This window comes from Leptinotarsa decemlineata, unplaced genomic scaffold (assembly GCF_025532065.1).
Source record: "Leptinotarsa decemlineata unplaced genomic scaffold, Ldec_3_MD MMD2_P_RNA_scaffold_4, whole genome shotgun sequence".
Taxonomy (NCBI): domain Eukaryota; kingdom Metazoa; phylum Arthropoda; class Insecta; order Coleoptera; family Chrysomelidae; genus Leptinotarsa; species Leptinotarsa decemlineata.
In genome coordinates this window covers 3833823-3853313 of record NW_027412531.1, presented here as the reverse complement: position 1 = coordinate 3853313, position 19491 = coordinate 3833823, and the positions used below count along the sequence as shown (strand labels likewise).

At 35.5% G+C, this 19491-nt stretch overlaps 2 protein-coding genes across 3 annotated transcripts in view; one reads left to right on the top strand and one right to left on the bottom strand.

Annotated features, from left to right (window-relative positions):
- The window catches only part of LOC111515459 (transmembrane protein 135), a 106569-nt gene that overhangs the window by 23572 nt on the left and 63506 nt on the right, over positions 1–19491 (bottom strand). For both annotated transcript variants that reach the window (XM_074186706.1, XM_074186705.1), the window contains exons 5-6: positions 8222–8389; positions 8018–8158 (exon numbers count right to left, since the gene is read on the bottom strand). In XM_074186706.1, coding sequence (XP_074042807.1) covers positions 8018–8158; positions 8222–8389 — 309 coding nt within the window. The remainder of the gene's footprint in view (positions 1–8017; positions 8159–8221; positions 8390–19491) is intronic.
- On the top strand, positions 646–2347 carry LOC141487572 (uncharacterized). The gene is made up of 3 exons (XM_074186707.1): positions 646–1220; positions 1280–1501; positions 1559–2347. Exons 1-3 carry the CDS (start codon positions 1050–1052, stop codon positions 2204–2206), a joined length of 1041 nt encoding a protein of 346 aa, XP_074042808.1. The 5' UTR covers positions 646–1049; the 3' UTR covers positions 2207–2347.

Sequence of the window (19491 nt, the reverse complement as noted above, 5' to 3'; positions counted from 1 at the left end):
TGATAATAAAGTTAAACTTTTGGCGGGACTCAAATCGATAGTGGTTCATGATGTGTGTCGAAAACGATACAATAATGAGAAGTTAATCGTTGCATCATTGCGTAGAGGAAGTGATGCCACGAAACCTCAGCCACTACTGCGACCCTCGCACCCAGTATTCTCTTTTAAAAATCATTGTTTTTTATGTGCTGAAGAGATAACAGCAGAATTTATAGCTAAACAAAAACAGACGCGGCTGTGCAAGCGTAATGTAGTGTATAGTGTGAGGAAATTGTCAATGAAAGACAGTATTTCAAATCTTGCTAGAAATCGTAATGATGATTGGGGTCGAGCAATTGTTGAGCGTCTTGAGCATGTGAATGATTTGGTCGCAGCCGATGCACAGTACCATAATTCCTGCATGAAAAAATTATATCAAGCACCACCAGCTGAAGATATAAAAAAAAAGGTCCGTATGCCACTGAGATAGATACTGCGATGCAGTATCTTGAGCAGAATTATCTTGAAGCAGAAGTATCTTGAGCAGAATTCCGACGAGTGTCAGTTTTCCTTGGACGAATTGATGGCCAAAATTGAAGGTGATTACCGCCCCCACATAAAAACGGTAAAAGCGCAACTACTCAAAAATACGATGATGATATTTTAATTGCCGTCACTGCCAATAAAGCTCCAGTCGTTTGTTTTCGAAATACAGGATTTATAGTTATTTATGTATCAAGGGAATTAGGAGGGCCTTAATTACCGATGGCAAAGTTTGCGTCCCGAGGGCCTCTGGCCCGAGGGACAGCAATTGCCTGAGGTTATTAAGGCTCATTAATTCCCGTGATACATAGATAATTTTATTTCTGACCGATTTCAATAAAATGTTGTTCATTTTTGAAACGGAAAAATGTACCAATTCATTACCTTCCCGGTATATTTGAATCAGGTACCGTTGATTATAGTAGAGTTTTCTTGTTGCTAGGTTGTTGCTATGTTACTTGTTTATAAACAGAACTTTGTTATCAAGCTGTGTTTGCGGTGAAAACGTGTTTTCTACCCCAAATATAATGGAGGATATTTTGAAAAAAGCTGAACAAGCAAGAGAATCATTAATTCCATCGAAAAGTGAAGCCGTATACCAAAAAGAATACAAGATATATCTGGACTGGCTGACACGGAAAAATGTTATGCCAAAAGATGTCACTGAAACTGTATTTCTGGCATATTTTCAAGAACTGGTAAGGAATTTTTTATGTTTTTCGGTAGATTTGGTAGTAATTGTGTTTATTCGTTTCAGTCAGAAACGTATAGTCCGAATTCTTTATGGACTAAATGGTCAATGCTAAAATCGATGGTGACTATACATGAGAAACGAGATATCACCAAGTTCAATGAACTACAAGCTTTTTTGAAACGGAAGAGTAAGAGTTATAAGCTGAAAAAGTGTGCTGTTTCATCTCCTAAAGATGTTATCAGATTCCTAAAGGACGCTCCTAATGATATTCATTTATTGCATAAGGTAATTTTTTTCTTATTTTCCTTTTTGTGTGTATTTATTTCCTTTTTTTTGTTATAGGTTGTTTTGATTATGGGTTATTTTGGAGGATGCAGAAGTCAGGAACTTTTGAATATGAAGATATCGGATATAGAGGACCGGGATTCCGTTATGGTAGTGAACGTACCGGAAAGTAAAACTGGTGTATCGAAGAAATTTACAGTTGTGGATGAAAAAGAGTTCTCCGCTTTGCCTTTATTAAGACTTTATATGTCTTTGCGTCCTAAATGTATTGAACGATTTTTTTTGAGCTTCCGACAAAATAAATGTACATCTCAGCCAATTGGAAAAAACATGTTTGGGAAAATCCCCAGCAAAATCGCAATGTATTTAGGATTGCCAAACTCATCTTCCTATACGGGACATTGCCTTCGTCGCACTTCTGCTAGTGCTCTAGCCAATGCAGGAGCAACTATGACTAACTTAAAAAGACACGGAGGTTGGAAAAGTTCCACGGTGGCGGAGGGGTATTTGGAGGATAGCATCGAATTGAGAAATAAAACGGCGCGTATGTTGTCTACTTTGTCATCAGAAGAGGCAGGTACCTCGACTGTAGTGAACAGAAGCTCCAGCCATACAAAAGAAGAAATTGTTTCCAGTGGCGGAAGTAATTTTCAGGGAACATTTCAAAATTGTACATTTATTATTTGTAATGACGTGAATAAATAAAATATGGTTCAGTTTTCATTTCTATTTATTTTTACTTGTGAAAGGTAGAGGGAATTATAAAATCTATAATGTCCCAAAGGAGTTATGACCCTCTTTATTGATAGCGTAACTATGACGATATAAGCTTATAATATCCCGGTCAGAAATAAAGTTATTAACAGAAGCCTGGTATAATCAAAAAAGTGATGACAATGCAGAAGAACGTAGGCGTATTGTGAAGACAGCAGCAGAAATTGTTATACAGGACATTCGCTCTACTCTATGAAACACTCTCTATGAAACAAAACATTATCCTCCATCAGATAATTTTTTTCAAGACTCTGAGTCTGATATACCTGAAACTTTACGCATTTTTCTAGATGGCGTAATTTCAAAAAACAAACGGGCGTCCCTTCAAAAATGGAAGAAAAAAAGTATTGCTCTCGCTCATTCTATAATTGCAGCAGCAAGGCCGAAATCTTTTATGTCAACAGTGCAGATTGGATTAGCTACATTTTTGTTTCATAAATATGGATCTCGGCGACTAATAGATGTATTATCATCTCTTGGATTTTGCTCTTCATACACCGAAGCAACGCTGTTCGAAGTTTCAGCTATTATGCGTGCACCGTTGTGTATCGATGATAACGCATTTTCTCAATTTGTTTTTGACAATGCTGATTTCAATACGCAGACATTAGATGGTAATAATACTTTCCATGCCATGGGCGGTATCCATTGTGTAACACCTAAAACTGCTATCGCTCCTGATTAAATTATTCCACGATTAAAGCAAATGCCATCTGCAAAAGTCGTTGGTAGTTTCGGTAACACTGCATAAAAAACATTTGTGAAAAAAAACGATACGGCCTTAAAAACCATTAAGATTCAAAACCTCGGTATCATTCGTGAGGTTTCGGAAATAGTAAACCCGTCTGTTTCAGATTTATTGTGGCTCTATGGAAAATGGGCCGACCTGCCTAACATACCTGGATGGAGCGGATTCATGGAACAAGTGACAGCGGAACTCCATTTCCAAAAATCATTTGTAGGATGCTTGCCCTTCATTAATACTCCACCGAGTGATTACGATACAATTTCGACTTTTGATGAAATCGAAAATGAAGAGACGTGTGATGAATCTGATAGTCACATCGCAGATGATGCGGACGAAATTTCGGTCCTAGATGTTTCGATCGATGCTCAGGACGAAGTCGTAACACCCGGTGTATCAGGAATAGCAAAGCGAAGGAGATTGCGCTAAATTTCAAAATAAAATTTATCACCACACCACAATTAAAAAAAACGCGCCGCTTACTCTACCTCTAGGTGGTGTGGAAGTGAGTTTTTTTTTTAAAACGTCTATTAAAATGTACTTTGTGGCGCTCGCACGCCAAAAACTATTGATTTTATGAAAAAAATTATTGATACATAAATTGTAGAAAATTTTTTCTAGTTTAATTTTGTACATAAATATTTTTTTCGTAAAATGCGTCGGAAAGGAGATATTCCCAAAAAACCGATTTTAGACGCCATTTTTTCAAGATGGCGGCGCGAGCGGCGGGGGTACGTGGTGGCAAAGTTGAAATTCGAAAAGAGCATACCCAAATCTATAAATTAACCAATTTTCAAAACTCCCGGAAAACTTTCCAGGTAAAACTACCAAATGACTGGACTATCTAGGGAAATACGAAGTTATTGATTAAATTGTAGTCATACAACGTTTTCAGAATTCTCTACTTAAATTCCCGTAGTTTAGTTCATACAAAACAGTTTGCCATACTACCTCTTCATAGGTAATCAAAACACATCATCAAGACTCGGAAATTCTTCGATACACTGTCCCGATTGTAAAAACCTACGCACAGTAATGTTTTCGTTTTGGAAGTGAAATATAAAAATATGTGCTGAAGTCCGGAATCAAAATACTGGAGGGTATTATGATTTAAAGCAATTATTGATTTCCCAAACCAAAATGAGTTGTTATAAAGGTGTTATAAAGCGAATAGTGGAAACATTTTCTAAAGAAAAAACTTGTGTATTGAAAGCCTGAAGCCATAATCTCTCTAACCACTTTTAAATATTACAGAGATTAGTAGTAGTATTTTAATATAGCAAAAGTCTGTTTTATCAATATGATTTCAAATAAGAAACCATGCAATAAGAAGTTTAATAAATACATTCCAAAACATATTTTATTTTCGTTATTTGTTAGTTATAAAGGTAGAGTGTTAGAGGTTAAGAAAAAGTGAAAGATCAAGAGTTGCGTGAATCACACACCATCTACAAATTATTAGTACATAAAAAAGAAAATTAGCTTTTGTAACCCCTACTTTATAATAATCCAAGGTAAGGTAAGGTATCCATTTTTTGACATTTACATTCCATTTCCATAATCTTGACAGCAGCAATCACTCATATGAAATAAATAACTTTCATTTCTATATATTTTCAATTTCAACAATTCACTTTACTGGAGTGTTATAGCCAAATCTTTTGGAGATCCATATCTTTTTTTTAACAATGAAGGCACTAACAATTTCACTAAATGTTCAAAACATATTTTGTTCAGTCTTGTGTACAAAAATTGATCCTCATCATTTTTCATTCTTTTAAATAACTGTTAGACCCATTCTGCTTCTCAGAATGGGTCTGACATTAAACCTCCTCCCTTTTCGTTTCTTTCTCTTGAGTAAAAGATACACACTTACTATTATCACGATCGCGGAAATTTTTGTATTTATATCCATTAAAAAAAAAACAAATTTCACAATGTGACGTTTTAAGTTTATCTGATGACATTACCTTTACACCATTCGGATATATCCGTCAAAGTTCGTAGTATGGCGCTTTCTAATTGGTTGGACGTAAGAACGCAACGCAAAAAGTTAAAATCAGCCAACTTTTTACCTTGCGTTACCTTGCCTTACGACGTTACTTTACTTTACTTTTTATCTAGAACGCAAGTGGGTGTTCTCAATACTTCAACTTTCTTACCTTACCTTACCTCGTTACCTTGCGTTTTTATAAACTAGGGGTAAGAACTTACCAGTTTCATGAATTTCGAAGTTTCAAGATTATCATTAAAAATACATAATAAATGTGATGTTGGAAGGAAAGAAAGTTATTAAGAGTTCCAAGGAAAAAAATATCGTTGAATTATAAATTTACACCAGATATTCCTCGAGTTATTCTTAAAGTTACAACTAAGGTTACAGGAAAGATATACATCATATATTTTTTATATTAATTGCTTCATTTGAAATTCGAGTTTGGTACTTGTGTTTGCTTCAATTGAAATGAAAAAAAATCACTGAAAAATAGTAGTTACGTGATTTTTAAAAAATGCGAAAATAGAGTTGTTTCTCAGAAAAATATTGGAGAAAGTTTTTCTGAATGCAATGCTCATCCTGTAGGCAAAAAACAGCTAAAATAGATTTTTATTAAGTTACTTTATACAGGGTCAAAAAAATTGCATCACATGTGACACGATTTCAATGGCCCTATTTAGATTTTGTAGAGGAATATATATTTGATATGGCACTATTTTGAAGAAAATGAAGGTCCACAGAAAGTAGTAATCAAAGTCCAGTTTTTGTTAAACTCAAGTTAACATGGGTTAGCTTAGGTTAGGTCTAAAGTGAGTGGGTCTATTTGACCCTCTGATGCAACCCGCAAGGGTTTATTGTACTATTCACACTCGGCCAAATAAACCCAGCTTCTTAACGAAGCCAATTAGTTTGTATGGTGAGTGGTCTTTCAGGTCAGATGGTAAGAGTACGGCTCTGCCGAACTCTAAAGATCTGATTTGGTCCCCAGCGAGGCAGGCACAAAGTATATGCTCTGCTGTTTCATCATTTTCCAAACAGAGGCGACACACACTATCTTCCGACAGTCCAAGTCTCTGCATATGATGATTCAAATGACAGTGACCTGTAAGAAGGTCTGTTAGACATCGTAGTTCATCCCTACTGTAGTGCAACAACTGTTTGGTATCCAGCTTCAAAGGGTAAATAAACGCCTAGGAGTGAGCCAATCCTGGAAGATTCTGCCAGAAGTCCATAAATCTTCTTGCCATCCAGGTGTTTGTTTGTCTGGCAAAGCCTAAGGCAATGCCAGTGACAGGTTCTGGTCCGATGAAGCTGCTTGCAGCACCCTCCCTTGCAAGGGGGTCAGTAGCTTCATTGCCTTTCAGGCCAGTATGGCCAGGAATCCAGACCAGAGATAATCTGTTAAGTCTTACTATCGAGGAGAGTCGTTTTTGGCAATTTGCTACCAATTTAGACGTTGCTCGGTAGGAGCCAAGAGCTACCAACGCCGCTTGACTGTCCGAAAATATTTTTATTGACTTGTGTGTGAGGTTGCATTTATCCAATCTCTCCGCACACAATTCAATAGCGTAAATTTCCGCTTGAAATACAGTTGCATAAGTTCCTAGGCAGGTTGATATCTCTGTCCTGAGTCTGTGACTAAAAACACCTGCACCAGAACCGGAAGGGGTTTCTGATCCATCTGTGAACCAACAACTATCTGCTCTTAATATTTCCTTCTCCCGGAGGATCCAGTCCTCTCTACTCGGGAATAGTACTTTATAAGACAGTTCGTAGTTGACAGTTGGAGGCACAAAGTCAGAGGTTATTTCCAGAATGCTGTGACTTCCAGTGTCAACCAACACTCTGTTGCACTCTGCATTGAATTGATTTGTGCAATTGGCAATGTGCACAAGTCTGTATGCAGTCCATCTAGCCTCTCTCTCCAGAAAAATGTGGAGAGGAGGTAGATATAGAAGGATCTCCATGGCCGCTGACGGTGTGGTACTGATGGCACCACTGATAGCCAGACAAGCCTGTCTCTATAAGCCAGAGAGCTTCGCTTGGACCGTTTTCTGTAAAGCCTTCGACCACCAGTCAATTGCACCATAAGTGATCATTGGTCTGACAATCATCACATAAATCCAATGAATTTGTTTAGCACGTAAACCCCAAGTTTTACCACAAATCCTTCGACATGTCCATATAGACAGTCTGGCTTTGTGTAAAACATTTTCCAAGTGAGCGTTCCAGGTGAGTCTGTTATCAAGGACAATGCCAAGATATTTCACCTCCTTTCCAAATGGAATGACCTCACCATTGAGGGAAAGTGGCGTTGGATCATCCAATTTTCTCCTCTTAGTGAAGGGAATTAACACAGTTTTGCTGGGGTTGACAGACTTCTGCTCCCTCAGGCACCAATGAACAACGTCCAACGTGCTTTGGAGGATATTACAAGCTACCCTTCCCGACGTGGACCTTGCCAGGATGACAAGGTCATCTGCATAAGCTTGCAGATAAACGTTTCTTCTGTCGAGTGCATCAAGCAGACTATTCATCAGTAGCGACCACAGAAGGGGAGATAGTACCCCACCTTGAAGGCAGCCCCTGGTGACCCTGAACCTTATGGCCTCGCCTTGAAGAGTCGTAGTTGGAGTTCTGTTTACTTGCATGGCATAGACCCAGCCAGGTATGGTCCTGGCTGGGTCTATGCTGTCTATCCTGTAAAAACAGGATCTTTGAAATAGATCCGTTTATCACAATGATTGGTAATAATCTGAACCTACCCTAAAGATCACTTTGTCTGAGCATTACCTGAACTTGACCTTTTCAACTGCAACAGTTTTTTGCATTTTTCAACCTTCCACCTTCAATATAAAATTTGGTCTACTCCAGTTCAATTTGAAGAACTGGAATGCTGATTTTTCATTTTTGTTATATCAGATTTCATATTGATAACCAAAAACAAAAATTCAACAAAACAAATTTAAAACTAATAGAATGAATAATTCATTCTACTCACCTGTGCCACTTTCCACAACACATACAAAGAAACAGTTGAATCTGGATACCTTGTGAATGCAATTCCTGCTAAAAGTCCAGCTGGTAATCCATGGGAAGGGCTGTCTTTTCCGGTGACTCTTCTTAATAAACACAAAACAGCCTAAAATACCTAACGGCAGTTATTTATATATGATCAACAGCTACAAGTTCTATCAATTTTTACCCTGAATATTCCTGAATAAGCTCCCAAGAACGACGCCAAATTCAATGTTTCTTTTCTCCAAAGAACAGTCTTTAAATTTCTTGGGGCCTGAAATATCCTTCTCATGTTCAGCACCAATTTCAGCGATATCTGGATTGCCAAACCCACGCTAAACATTTTGCCAGCACCCTGTACGAATAAGTCAAGTATATTAATATACTATCATTAACAATGAATATCAAGAAACATGAATCAAGCTACATTAAAAATAACATGATACATAAACATCACACTCGGAATGGTAATGAACTGCAATTGACCTACTCTCGAGTGGCTTTCGGTCAGGGATCTGACCAAGTTATCAGGGTATCATCTGCTATAAAAGAGCACTTCAGCTATTTGGAAACATATGTAGTTTCACTGAATTCCAAAGTGCTTTACTTGACAACCTTGCTTGCAACTAATAATAATGACATTATATTTACAACCATCAATTTTAATTTTGAAATAGGTAGGATCTATCTTGAAACAACACAACACCAAAATGCGATCTTAATCTTCAAAGTGATTCGCTACATAAAACAAAACCAAAGCAATTGCAACCTTTCTTCATCACGTGTGTCGCATTGGTTTATGATGCTGTTTGAATTTATTTTGTAGTCTAGTTTCAATTTGTAAATATTTTTCGGTCTCGACTATTAGAACCATTCTATTGCATCAGAATGGTTTACTTGATTCTTGTTGTTTGGCACTTGGACTAATCATCAATTATGTGGCCACCTTACAATCATGTTCACAGTTATACACCAGAAAAAGTTCAAAATAGATATTTGAGAAATCGTGCTTTCAAAATGCAATTCTCGATTGAAAATCAAAATTATTCCAATATTATGAAGGATGTGAATTTGATAAGTTGATGATTGATGAACGGACAAATTAACTGTCCAGGATTTGATACCTGTTTGGAACCTTTGGTGTCGTAATGAATATTACTGAAGTTTTTCCCAAACACCAAACCGTTATTTTAACACCTCGACACGTGTTTCGATCACCAAGTGATCATCTTCAAGAGGGAGATTAAACTAAATATATTTACAATGTTATCCTTTTTTATATCATAGATTACTTTTTCTCAAAGTGGACGATAACGCCCCCTTGTAGGCGCTGTAGGCCTATAGGGGGGCAATAAAGGGCACAGAGAAGATTGGAGGGCGTTGAAGCGGTTTAGGGGGGCGATGACTAATTTAAAAATGTTTTTTTTGCTTTTAACACCCGATAGTTGTCAAACTGTACAATAGATGGCGGTAAGCTTCAATGCGAAGCGAGAAGTTTCTAGTCTCCATTCTCGCAAGTACTAGGCCCGCCCGCTGCCTCATATAAAAGCGCGCGCGCCATCCAGCCAGTAATGTCTTTCGACGATATTAATAAAACAAGTGAATTTAGTTAGCGACTAGTTAGGTAAAGTTCTGTACCTGTGGTGGTGAATACTGTGAGTGGTGTCATTAGCAAGTTTTTGATACTCGATTCTTTACTTCGGCCATTTTGAAGACAAAATTATGTCGGAAGCAAATAAGAAGAAACGACAGTAAATCGCGGAATATATAAAATATGGAATTATTGAAAATCCCACATATTTATCTTCGCCTATGTGCCTTCTTTGCCAAAAAACATTTTCGAATGAAGCGATGAAACCCTCAAGGCTACAAGATAGATAGATAGATAGATATATTTTCACCACATTACATATATAAATACATTTATGGCATGTCAATATATTAATAGATACAATATAAAGTACACAATTAATAAAATTATACAATAAAACATATGATATTTTGAAAGTGTTACAAACATAATCAAGTGAGGCATAAATAAATAGCGTAAACAGAATGGAATATTTTAGAAGTGATGTGTTGAGTGCATGACTCAGTTGCTTTGTTGTGACGAGAAACTCGTCTGTGGAATAAAAGCAGTGTTCAAGAATATATTTTTTTGTGCTTTTTTTGAACTGATCAAAAGATAGTGATTTGATTCTCTCCGGCAAGCAGTTATATAGATTGATATTCAGAGAATTATGTTGAGATTTGGTTAATCTATACCTTGGAGTTTTTAATAACTTAGCATACCTAGTATTATGGTCATGTATATCTGACTGGGTTTGTAACTGGTTGATATTTCTGTGTATTTCTAATAAGGCATTGAAGATATATAATGAAGGTAAAGTCATGATGCCAAACTTTATAAAGTGTGGGTGACAATGTTCTCTATATCCAACTCCAGCTAAAATTCTTACTGCTTTTTTTTTTGTTGTCGAAAGATGGTTATTGCACGAGTGGCATTTCCCCATAAAATTATTCCATAGTTTATCTGCGAATGAAACAGAGAGAAATATGTCATTCTCAGAGTATCAGGTTGAATTGCTTTTTTTAACTGCCTCAAGAGAAATAGAGTACTTGCTAATTTGTTACAGAGCTGTTCTATGTGATTCGACCATGCGAGTTTGTCATCAATAACAATTCCGAGTAGCTTGACAGTATTTCCCATTTGTAAGTTCATATTAGAGGAGAAGGTTATTTTTTGGGATTTGCTTGCGTTCAACTTGAGTTTGTTTGCAGTAAACCAGTTTTCAGCACGTTTTTCAATGTTATAAGAAGAAGTGAGTGCCATAAGGTTTTTACCGGTACTCATCAAAGTAGTGTCGTCGGCGAATAGAACACTTTTATTGGGTAATAGGAAGTTGCATAGGTCATTTATATAAATTACAAATAATAATGGCCCAAGCACTGACCCCTGTGGGACACCATGTTTTATAGGTAGAAAGTCCGAGTTTCTTTGGTTAACACATTGCATTTCTATTGTTGCCTAACCTAACCTAACCTAACCTAACCTAACCTAACACATTGTTTTCTATTTTCTAAATATGAACTGAATAACTTCAATGCCACCCCTCTAATACCGTAATATTTGAGTTTCAAAATGAGTATCTCATGAGAGACACAGTCAAAGGCTTTCGACAAGTCACAGAGTGTAATATCCGTGAGTACACCTTGTTCCAGACCCTCAACTATGCCTTCCAATATATTAAGAACTGCAAGAGTTGTAGAGCGATTTTGTCGAAACCCATACTGTGCATTATTCAAAAATTGTTTTTTTTCAAAATATTTCACTAGTCTATTTTTCAGAATTATTTCGATGATTTTAGCAAATATGTAAATAATGGATATTGGTCTATAATTGTCAATTTCTGTAATATCTCCCTTTTTATGAATAGGAATAACTCTGGTAAATTTGAAACTATCTGGAAAAATGCCTTCACTGAAGATCAAATTGATCATTGATGTTAATGTGTATCTACTGATTTCGAATTTTTTAATGCATTAATTGCATCAAGAACCTCATAGCTTGTGACTCCCGTTAGGAAAAAAGAATTGCATGGCACAGGAAAATGTTTGTATTGGATGAATTCGTCTGGTATATTGATTGAATAATGGTATAATGATTTGAATAAAATTCATTCAGATAAAAAAGACAAAAGTGTGACTCATTTTAAAGAATTCGAAAAGCTCAGCCAACTGTGTCAAAACTTTTTTTGAGTGGCTTCTTTGCATACTAATTACTCAAACAGGTAAACCTCACACTATTGGAGAGGATTTAATTTTACCGGCAATAAAAGAAGTAATAACTGCTGTGCTCCATAAACCAGCGGCAAATATCCGAAAAATTCCTTTGAGCAATAGTTCCGTGCAAAGACGAATTGATGAAATGGCTGAAAACATTGAAGAGTCATTGTGCAATCATCTGAAGATTTCTAAATTCTCAATTCAGTTAGATGAGTCCACTTTATCAACCAATGAAGCATTGTTGTTGTCATACGTGAGATTTATCAAAAATGATAAAATATATCAAGAACCACTATTTGCCAGAAATTTAGAGGAACGAGGAAATGAAAATAAAATTCAAAAAGGATACCAAAAATTTTGGCTACAAAAGCCAATCCCGCAATTATATCCTGGATTGTGGTCCATCGTTCAACGATTTTTGATAGCATTCCCATCATCGTATTTGTGTGAACGTATATTTAGTGCTGTGGCAACGTTGCTAACTAAAAAGAGAAATCGGTTGCAGATTACCGATCGCGGTGACTTACGGCTGTTTTTGAGTAAATTCGAGCCTGATATTAACAAACTTGTTGAAAATCATCAAATTCATCCTTCACATTAGATTAGTTTTAAAATTCAAATTGAAATGTTTGTTTTAATAACATGAATAAAAGTTTCCCTCATATTACAAAATGGTGTTTTACATTACCCTCATCAGAAAGACTTATTTTCACATGACACACATAATTTATTTATCAAAATAATGACTGCTATTGTTATTCTTAAGATGTAGTAAAGTAAAAAAATTGGGGGCGCTAGAAAATAATTAATTCTCGAATTAGTAGATAAAGCAATATTGTGAAATTAATTTAAGACACTTAAGACGCAGGTACCTAGAAGATGTATCTATTGTATAAATAAGGATAACATTGTGAATATATTTAGTATAATCTTCCTCGTCATCGTCGTCTTGAAGACGACCACTTGGTGATCGAAACACGTGTCGAGGAGTTAAAATAACGGTTTGGTGTTGGGAAAAAACTACAGTAATACTGATATGTCTGTGATATTTTTCCAAATGAATATAGTGATAGCTCATCTTGCTAAGTTAAGAAAGAGGATGTAGTTGAAGCACATATTCTAGAGATAAAAGAAAACTGAAAGTGACTTTATGCTTCTCTCTTACAAAGAGGCCATGAAAAACGATTCAAAGTCCAAGTAGAAGCAATTTTCCATATAATTTCATTAGAGCAAAATGGATCTAATAGCAATTCATTCAAATTTGCTAACTTCTATTCCTCAGGAGCCTTGGAATAGATATTCTTCGGTGATATATCCTATGGACATCCATAAGATACCCATAAATGTATGTTCTCGATAGATATCTTAAGGTCGTACAGGTTGGTATACTCTGGACATCCATAAAATATCCTAGATGGACCGATGAAGAAGGACTGAACATAAGCCCAATGAAATCAACCATACTAGCATTCACCAAAAGGACCAAAAACTACATCTGCCAGGAGAAAGTAAATATTTGCTGTGAAAAGATGAATTTGGTGATGGAAAACGATAAATTGGTCAAAATATGAGGGTGCATTACCGGACAATATTTTGAAGATGAATACCATGGTAAGATAGAACAGATGGTGTTTCACAGTAAGCCAATTCAGAACTTTCAACATTGTTGTAGTTGGCGTATACCTATTACATCTTAAAATTAGGCGCATGCCTCTATTCTGTAGTTTTTGCAATGTAGACAAACAATTTGCATCAATTTTTTTTTCTTATTAGTCAGTGGGCTATGCTTGAAGACTGGCAGACGCTGAAAGTTTATTTCTTTAGATTTAATTTGCATCAAGATGTGATAGTAAAGTAGCGCAGTAATCGAAATGTGGTTGAATGATTAATTTGAAAACTGTAATGGAAGTCTGAAACGGTAAGCAACTGTTTACATGGCAAAAAAAAATAGTTTTTTGGCAATTTTATTGCAGATATAATTGAAATGTTTTTTCATATTTAGTGTTTGATCCACGATGAACCCCAAATATTTGAATTCCTCGGCCGTTTCAATTTTTTGATTGCATTTTGATTTTTGATGCTTATAGATGTTTTGTCAATTGAAGTATGTTTATGTTTTGTTGTAATAACCATTGCTTTCGTTTTATTGACATTGAGCTTGAGTTTATTATTGTTGAGGAATTCAGATATTCTGATCATTTTATTGATAGCTGTTTGTAATTCAGGGCCACTCACTGCAATCAGAGTATCATCTGCAAATAGGCTGATGAATTTACATTCATTAATGAAGTTGATGTCATTAATGTAAAGAACAAACAGAAGCGGGTCCAAGACACTACCTTGAGGTACACCATTATTGACGCCTTTCAGGTTTGAATATGTCCCGTTAATTTTAGTTTGTTGAGTTCGACCCAAGAGGTAGCTTTCAAACCATTCAAGTACAGAACCAGAAATTCCATAATATTTGAGTTTTTTTAGTAGGATATTAACGTCAATTGTCTCAAATACCCTTTTGACGTCTAGAAACACTGCCACTAGACAGGGTGTGACTGAATAAGTGTAAAACATTTAAGGAGGTGATTCCTCATCGAAAAAAAGATAGGATCTTCCATATAAAGAAACTTCATTGGAGCCTCCCTTGTTAAGATACAGTCCCTTAAAAGGGGTACATGAAATTTGTATTTTTTCACAAGCACTGAAAAAGTTACAATATTGAAATTAACCTGACGTTTTGTACTACCAAAAAGACACTTAGTCAGTAATTTATTTGGTTTACCACATGGTTGTAAGGGGTAGAAAACGCAACCCCAATGTAACTTTTTGTCTTATTATTTGTTTACCATTTAAAAGTGTATTTCCGATAGCCTGTTTCATTCTAAACAAAAAATGTCTCTTGGGTTTTTTGCCCAAAATAAACCAGTTTGCAGCAAAAACTTATTTTACGAACAACTACAGAGATACATCGTCATAAATGCGAACTGGATTTATTGTTATTTTGTAGTTAGTACCTGCATCAAACGATTAAAGGGTCATGAACAAAACTAATTTATTACTAACAAAACACACAACATGTAGAAATCATAGTAAATGTTCAAATGTCTACCTTCAGACATTACGCATGCGTCTAGACGTCGACGCATTGAGCCACGTATTCGTTCAAATATTCCTGGAGTCTCTCTGATTACCCTGCACCATCGATGATGCGGTTTCTTAAGTCCTCTACATCGCGAACAGGAGTACGATAAACCAAATGCTGTAAATGGCCCCAAATAGAGAAATCGAGATTATTGAGATCCGGGGATCGAGCGGGCCAGTTCTGTGGTCCTCCTCGACCTATCTACTGATTTGCATATGTTTCAGTGAAATGCTGACGTGCTACTTGACTAAAATGGGCGGGAGCCCCATCATGCATAAAAAACATATCCCTTCTGACGCCCAAAGGAACTTCCTCTAGCAGTACTGGATGCACTTCTCTTAAAAATTGAACGTATGCCTCACCATTTAATCGACGAGGTAGAAAATGAGGCCCAATTGAATCATCACCAATAACTCCGAGCCACACGTTAAGAGAAAACTGTTCTTGATGGTTAGTTTCGACAATAGCGTGAGGGTTTTCATCAGCCCATATGTGGTAATTATGAAAATTAATAATCTTGTCCCGCGAAAAACTACATTCGTCTGTGAATTCTATCGTCTTCAAAAAGTCACAATTTCTTCTAATCATTTCCAGGATCCAATTGCAAAATTCAAGACGGTTCGGAAAGTCTCGCGTTAACAGTGCCTGTACTCGTTGCAGATGATAAGGGTATATAAGAGTTGTTCCTTTAAAATTCGAAATACCGTCATATGATCAACATTTAGCTGGAAAGCAATCTTTCTAGTACTGGTAGTAGGTTGTTCTTCAATCAAATTAAGTACTGCTTACTGCTGTGGTGTTCGTACTTCGCGATGGCGACCACAATCCTGCGTTCTTTTGTCGAATGAACCATATTCTCGCAATCGTTGATGAAGTCGAGCAAATATTCTATGTGAAGGATGCTGCCGTTGAGGATACATTTCAGCATATCTTCTAGAAGCTTCTAACCCATTCCCCTGCGACAGACCGTTAACGTAATGCATATCAGCCATTTCCTCATTTGTGTATGCCATTTTAATAACAAGTGAATTATTAAAGTAACAGATTAAGAACAGAACAACAACACACAATTAGTATTAATTCAATTTCGAAAATTCACAAACTGACAGCGTCATACCAATTTAATTGTCACTATCGCTAATACCGACTTACTAGATAGATTAGTTTCGTATTTTCGCATTTATGACGATATATCTCTGTAGTTGTTCCTACAATAATTTTTTGCTGCAAACTGGTTCATTTTGGGCAAAAAACTCAAAAGACATTTTTTGTTTAGAATGAAACAGGCTATCGGAAATAAATTTTTAAATGGTAAACAAATAATAAGACAAAAAGTTACATTGGAAATAAATTTTAGGGGTTGCGTTTTCCACCCCTTACAACCACGGGGTAAACCAAATAAATTACTGGCTAAGTGTCTTTTTGGTAGTTCAAAACATCAGGTTAATTTCGATATTTCTTGTGCATGAGGCAAGCCATTTCCAAAATGTAGATACAAACCAATGTCAGAACTCCATGTTGCATAAACAAGGGACGACAGGATTCACGGTAATCAGAACTACATAGGTATCTAATTGCCCTTTTTTGGAGAGAGAATACTCTTTGAAATAAATACTGAGCACAAGCGCCCCAGAAGCAGATTCCATAACGAAGATGAGATTCTATTAGTGCGTAGTATACGTTCTTCGCTATACCCAAATTCAACTCATTAGCAACGACAAGAACCGCAAAGCAACCTGAAGCTAATCGATTGCATAGTTTTGTAATATGGTTACCAAACTTCAATTTATAGGTGGGAGATTTTGTTAGTCCAAAGGGGAGAATGGGGAATGGTGTTCTTAATGTCTAGTATACTATCAATGGAAAAACAATTGAATTTCTCTGCTTTATCTATATCATGGGTGACTTGACAGACTCCTTGGGCTGCTGGAAATAATATTGTGTGTGGAAGTGAATCGTTTTTCTGTTTTCCACATTTCTTTCAAGTCCTTCAAGCAATTATTGATTTTATCAGTATAATAATTGGTCTTTTTGATTTTCAGTGAATCAACAACTTCATTTCTGCAACATTTATAAATAACCCATTTGAGATGTTTGTCAACTTCAGTGAAACATGTTTTGAAGTCATTATATGACCTATCTCTACATTTGGTTAACTCTCTAACTTCATTATCATACCAAGGAAGTCGACCTTCTCTCAAATTGAAAGTTTTCATAGGGGAAGTGCTATAAATATTTAATGATCAAAAGAGAAATGAAACTTTCTATGTTTCTATGTTACAAATAAAAATTGTAACTAACGTTACTGCAGTTTCGTACTATACGGACATTTTCAAAGTTATACAATAAATCTATATTTGATAGATAGATAGATAGATAAATATACTTTATTGTCCAAGAATAAATTCTCATTGACAAAGTGTGATGAAAATATAAATATATGTGTATATATATACATATAAAAATATAAATAAATAAAACAGCAAATTAAAAAGTATGTAAAACATATTTGTCAAAACAAAACAAACCTTGCATTTTCATTATAAATGCAATTGTATCACAATTCAATTTACACATACACATATTAATGTGGAATAAAATAAGACTATATGTATAATAGTAATAATGATAATGATAAACGTGATCGTTAATACATAATATTGTTTAGCTTATCTTGGCAGAACACTGAGAATATTTACAATTTGTCATCATAATATTCCTGCAGGCTATAATAAGCTTTCATGAGCAGTATATTTTTGACCGACTCCCTGAAACGTCTCTGCTCTACTATATCCCTAACTACCTGTGGTAAATGGTTGAACATTTTTTTCCCTTCGTACATGTTAGAGTGTTTTGTTAGAGTCAATCTGGGTATTGGCAGATGTAAATTATTACTACTGTTCTGTCTTGTGTTGTGGATTCTATGTGTATCTGGAGAATCAGTGTTATATCTTTTATGAATCAGGCAAACAACTTCAAGAATGAAGATGCTGAATAGAGAGAGGATTCTGTATTTAACGAAAAGTTGTCTACAACTATCCCTATGGTTTGCCCCACATAAAAACCGCAAAGATCTCTTTTGCAACACGAAGACCTGGTTCAATAGTTGTTTACTACAGAATCCCCAAAATGCAATGCCATACCTTAGATGAGACTCTACTAGGGCAAAGTAAGTCGATTTAGCAGTGAATATATCAAGTTCATTGGAGACAATTCTGACAGCAAATGATCCTGAAGCCAATTTTGTGCATAAAGATGTGATATGTTCTTTAAATTTTAATTTATTGTCAATATGCAGACCAAGAAATTTTGTGCAAGTCGTTTCTTCTATCTTCCTACCATCTAATAGCAAGTTGTCATAGCTAAATTTGAAGTTTACAATTTTGATCTTGTCTACGTTGAAGGAGAGTAAATTAGAATCACACCACTGTTTGACTTTTTCTAAATCTAATGATATCATTTGCTTCAAATTGTTAGTATTTTTTCATGCCATAACAATGTGGTGTCATCGGCAAAAATTGTGAATGACCCTTCAATATCAACTGTAGCAAGATCGTTGATGTATAATAGGAATAAAATGGGCCCTAGAACAGATCCTTGAGGTACCCCGCAATCAATAGCCGAAATGTCCGAATACACATTATTGACTTTCGTCAGCTGGGATCTACCTTTTAGGTACGATTTGAACCATTCAAGACTTATTCCTCTTATGCCATAACAGTACAGTACATTTGTTTTCAATTACAGTGCATCAGTGACTGAAGTATTTTGTTTTGCTGCTACTAAAATTATAAGAGGCTTTAATTGAAATGGTGATGATATTGTGATCAGTAATTTTAGGGGTATCATAAACTATTGACAAAGCATAAGCTGTATTTCTGCTTGGATTTTTAGTCATGTTAAAATTTATTTCGAATAACAGAGGTAATACTTTGCTTCAATTCACCCATCACAAATTTCTAATTAAATATTATTAAAAATTATTAAAATATAACTTTTTTCTTTTATATTTGAAAATGTAAAAGAGAAAAACAATTTAATTTTTCAAGTGTCTACCAACATATAAATTTGTATATTACTACTAAAGAAATGTGCTTGTCAATAAATTTAATAATCTCCAGTTGATTGCTTTTTCTTCAACACACCTTTTTTCATTGGTCTGATATAATGTCAATCCCATGTTTGTCAAACTACGAATGCTGAAACCCACTTCAAGCCATTTAAAAAACAATGTGATAATTAAAGAAAATAATGATTCAAATTGTAATTTATAGAAACTGTACTCAAGTACTTTGGAAGCAAAATATTCCCTTTTCAACAAAATTAGGAGTTATTACTCTCTGACACCATAAAACAGGTTATAGATCCGGCAGAATTATAGAATGAATCTTGAACCTTCCACAGTTAATGATAATCCTCTCCAAATGCCAACTTAGTTGATAAATTTATCAGGAACAACTTTCCCTTGAAGTGGTTATAACCTAGTAAAATTCAGTCATAAAACAGCTCATCAAAAAGCCAAACATTTTTCAAAT

Excerpts from the sequence above, each read along its gene's own strand:
- LOC141487572 (XM_074186707.1), top strand. The coding sequence starts at position 1,050 with ATGGAGGATATTTTGAAAAAAGCTGAACAAGCAAGAGAATCATTAATT. Across the intron at positions 1,221-1,279 it reads TGGCATATTTTCAAGAACTG|TCAGAAACGTATAGTCCGAA; the intron begins GTAAGGAATTTT and ends TATTCGTTTCAG. Across the intron at positions 1,502-1,558 it reads ATATTCATTTATTGCATAAG|GTTGTTTTGATTATGGGTTA; the intron begins GTAATTTTTTTC and ends TTTTTGTTATAG.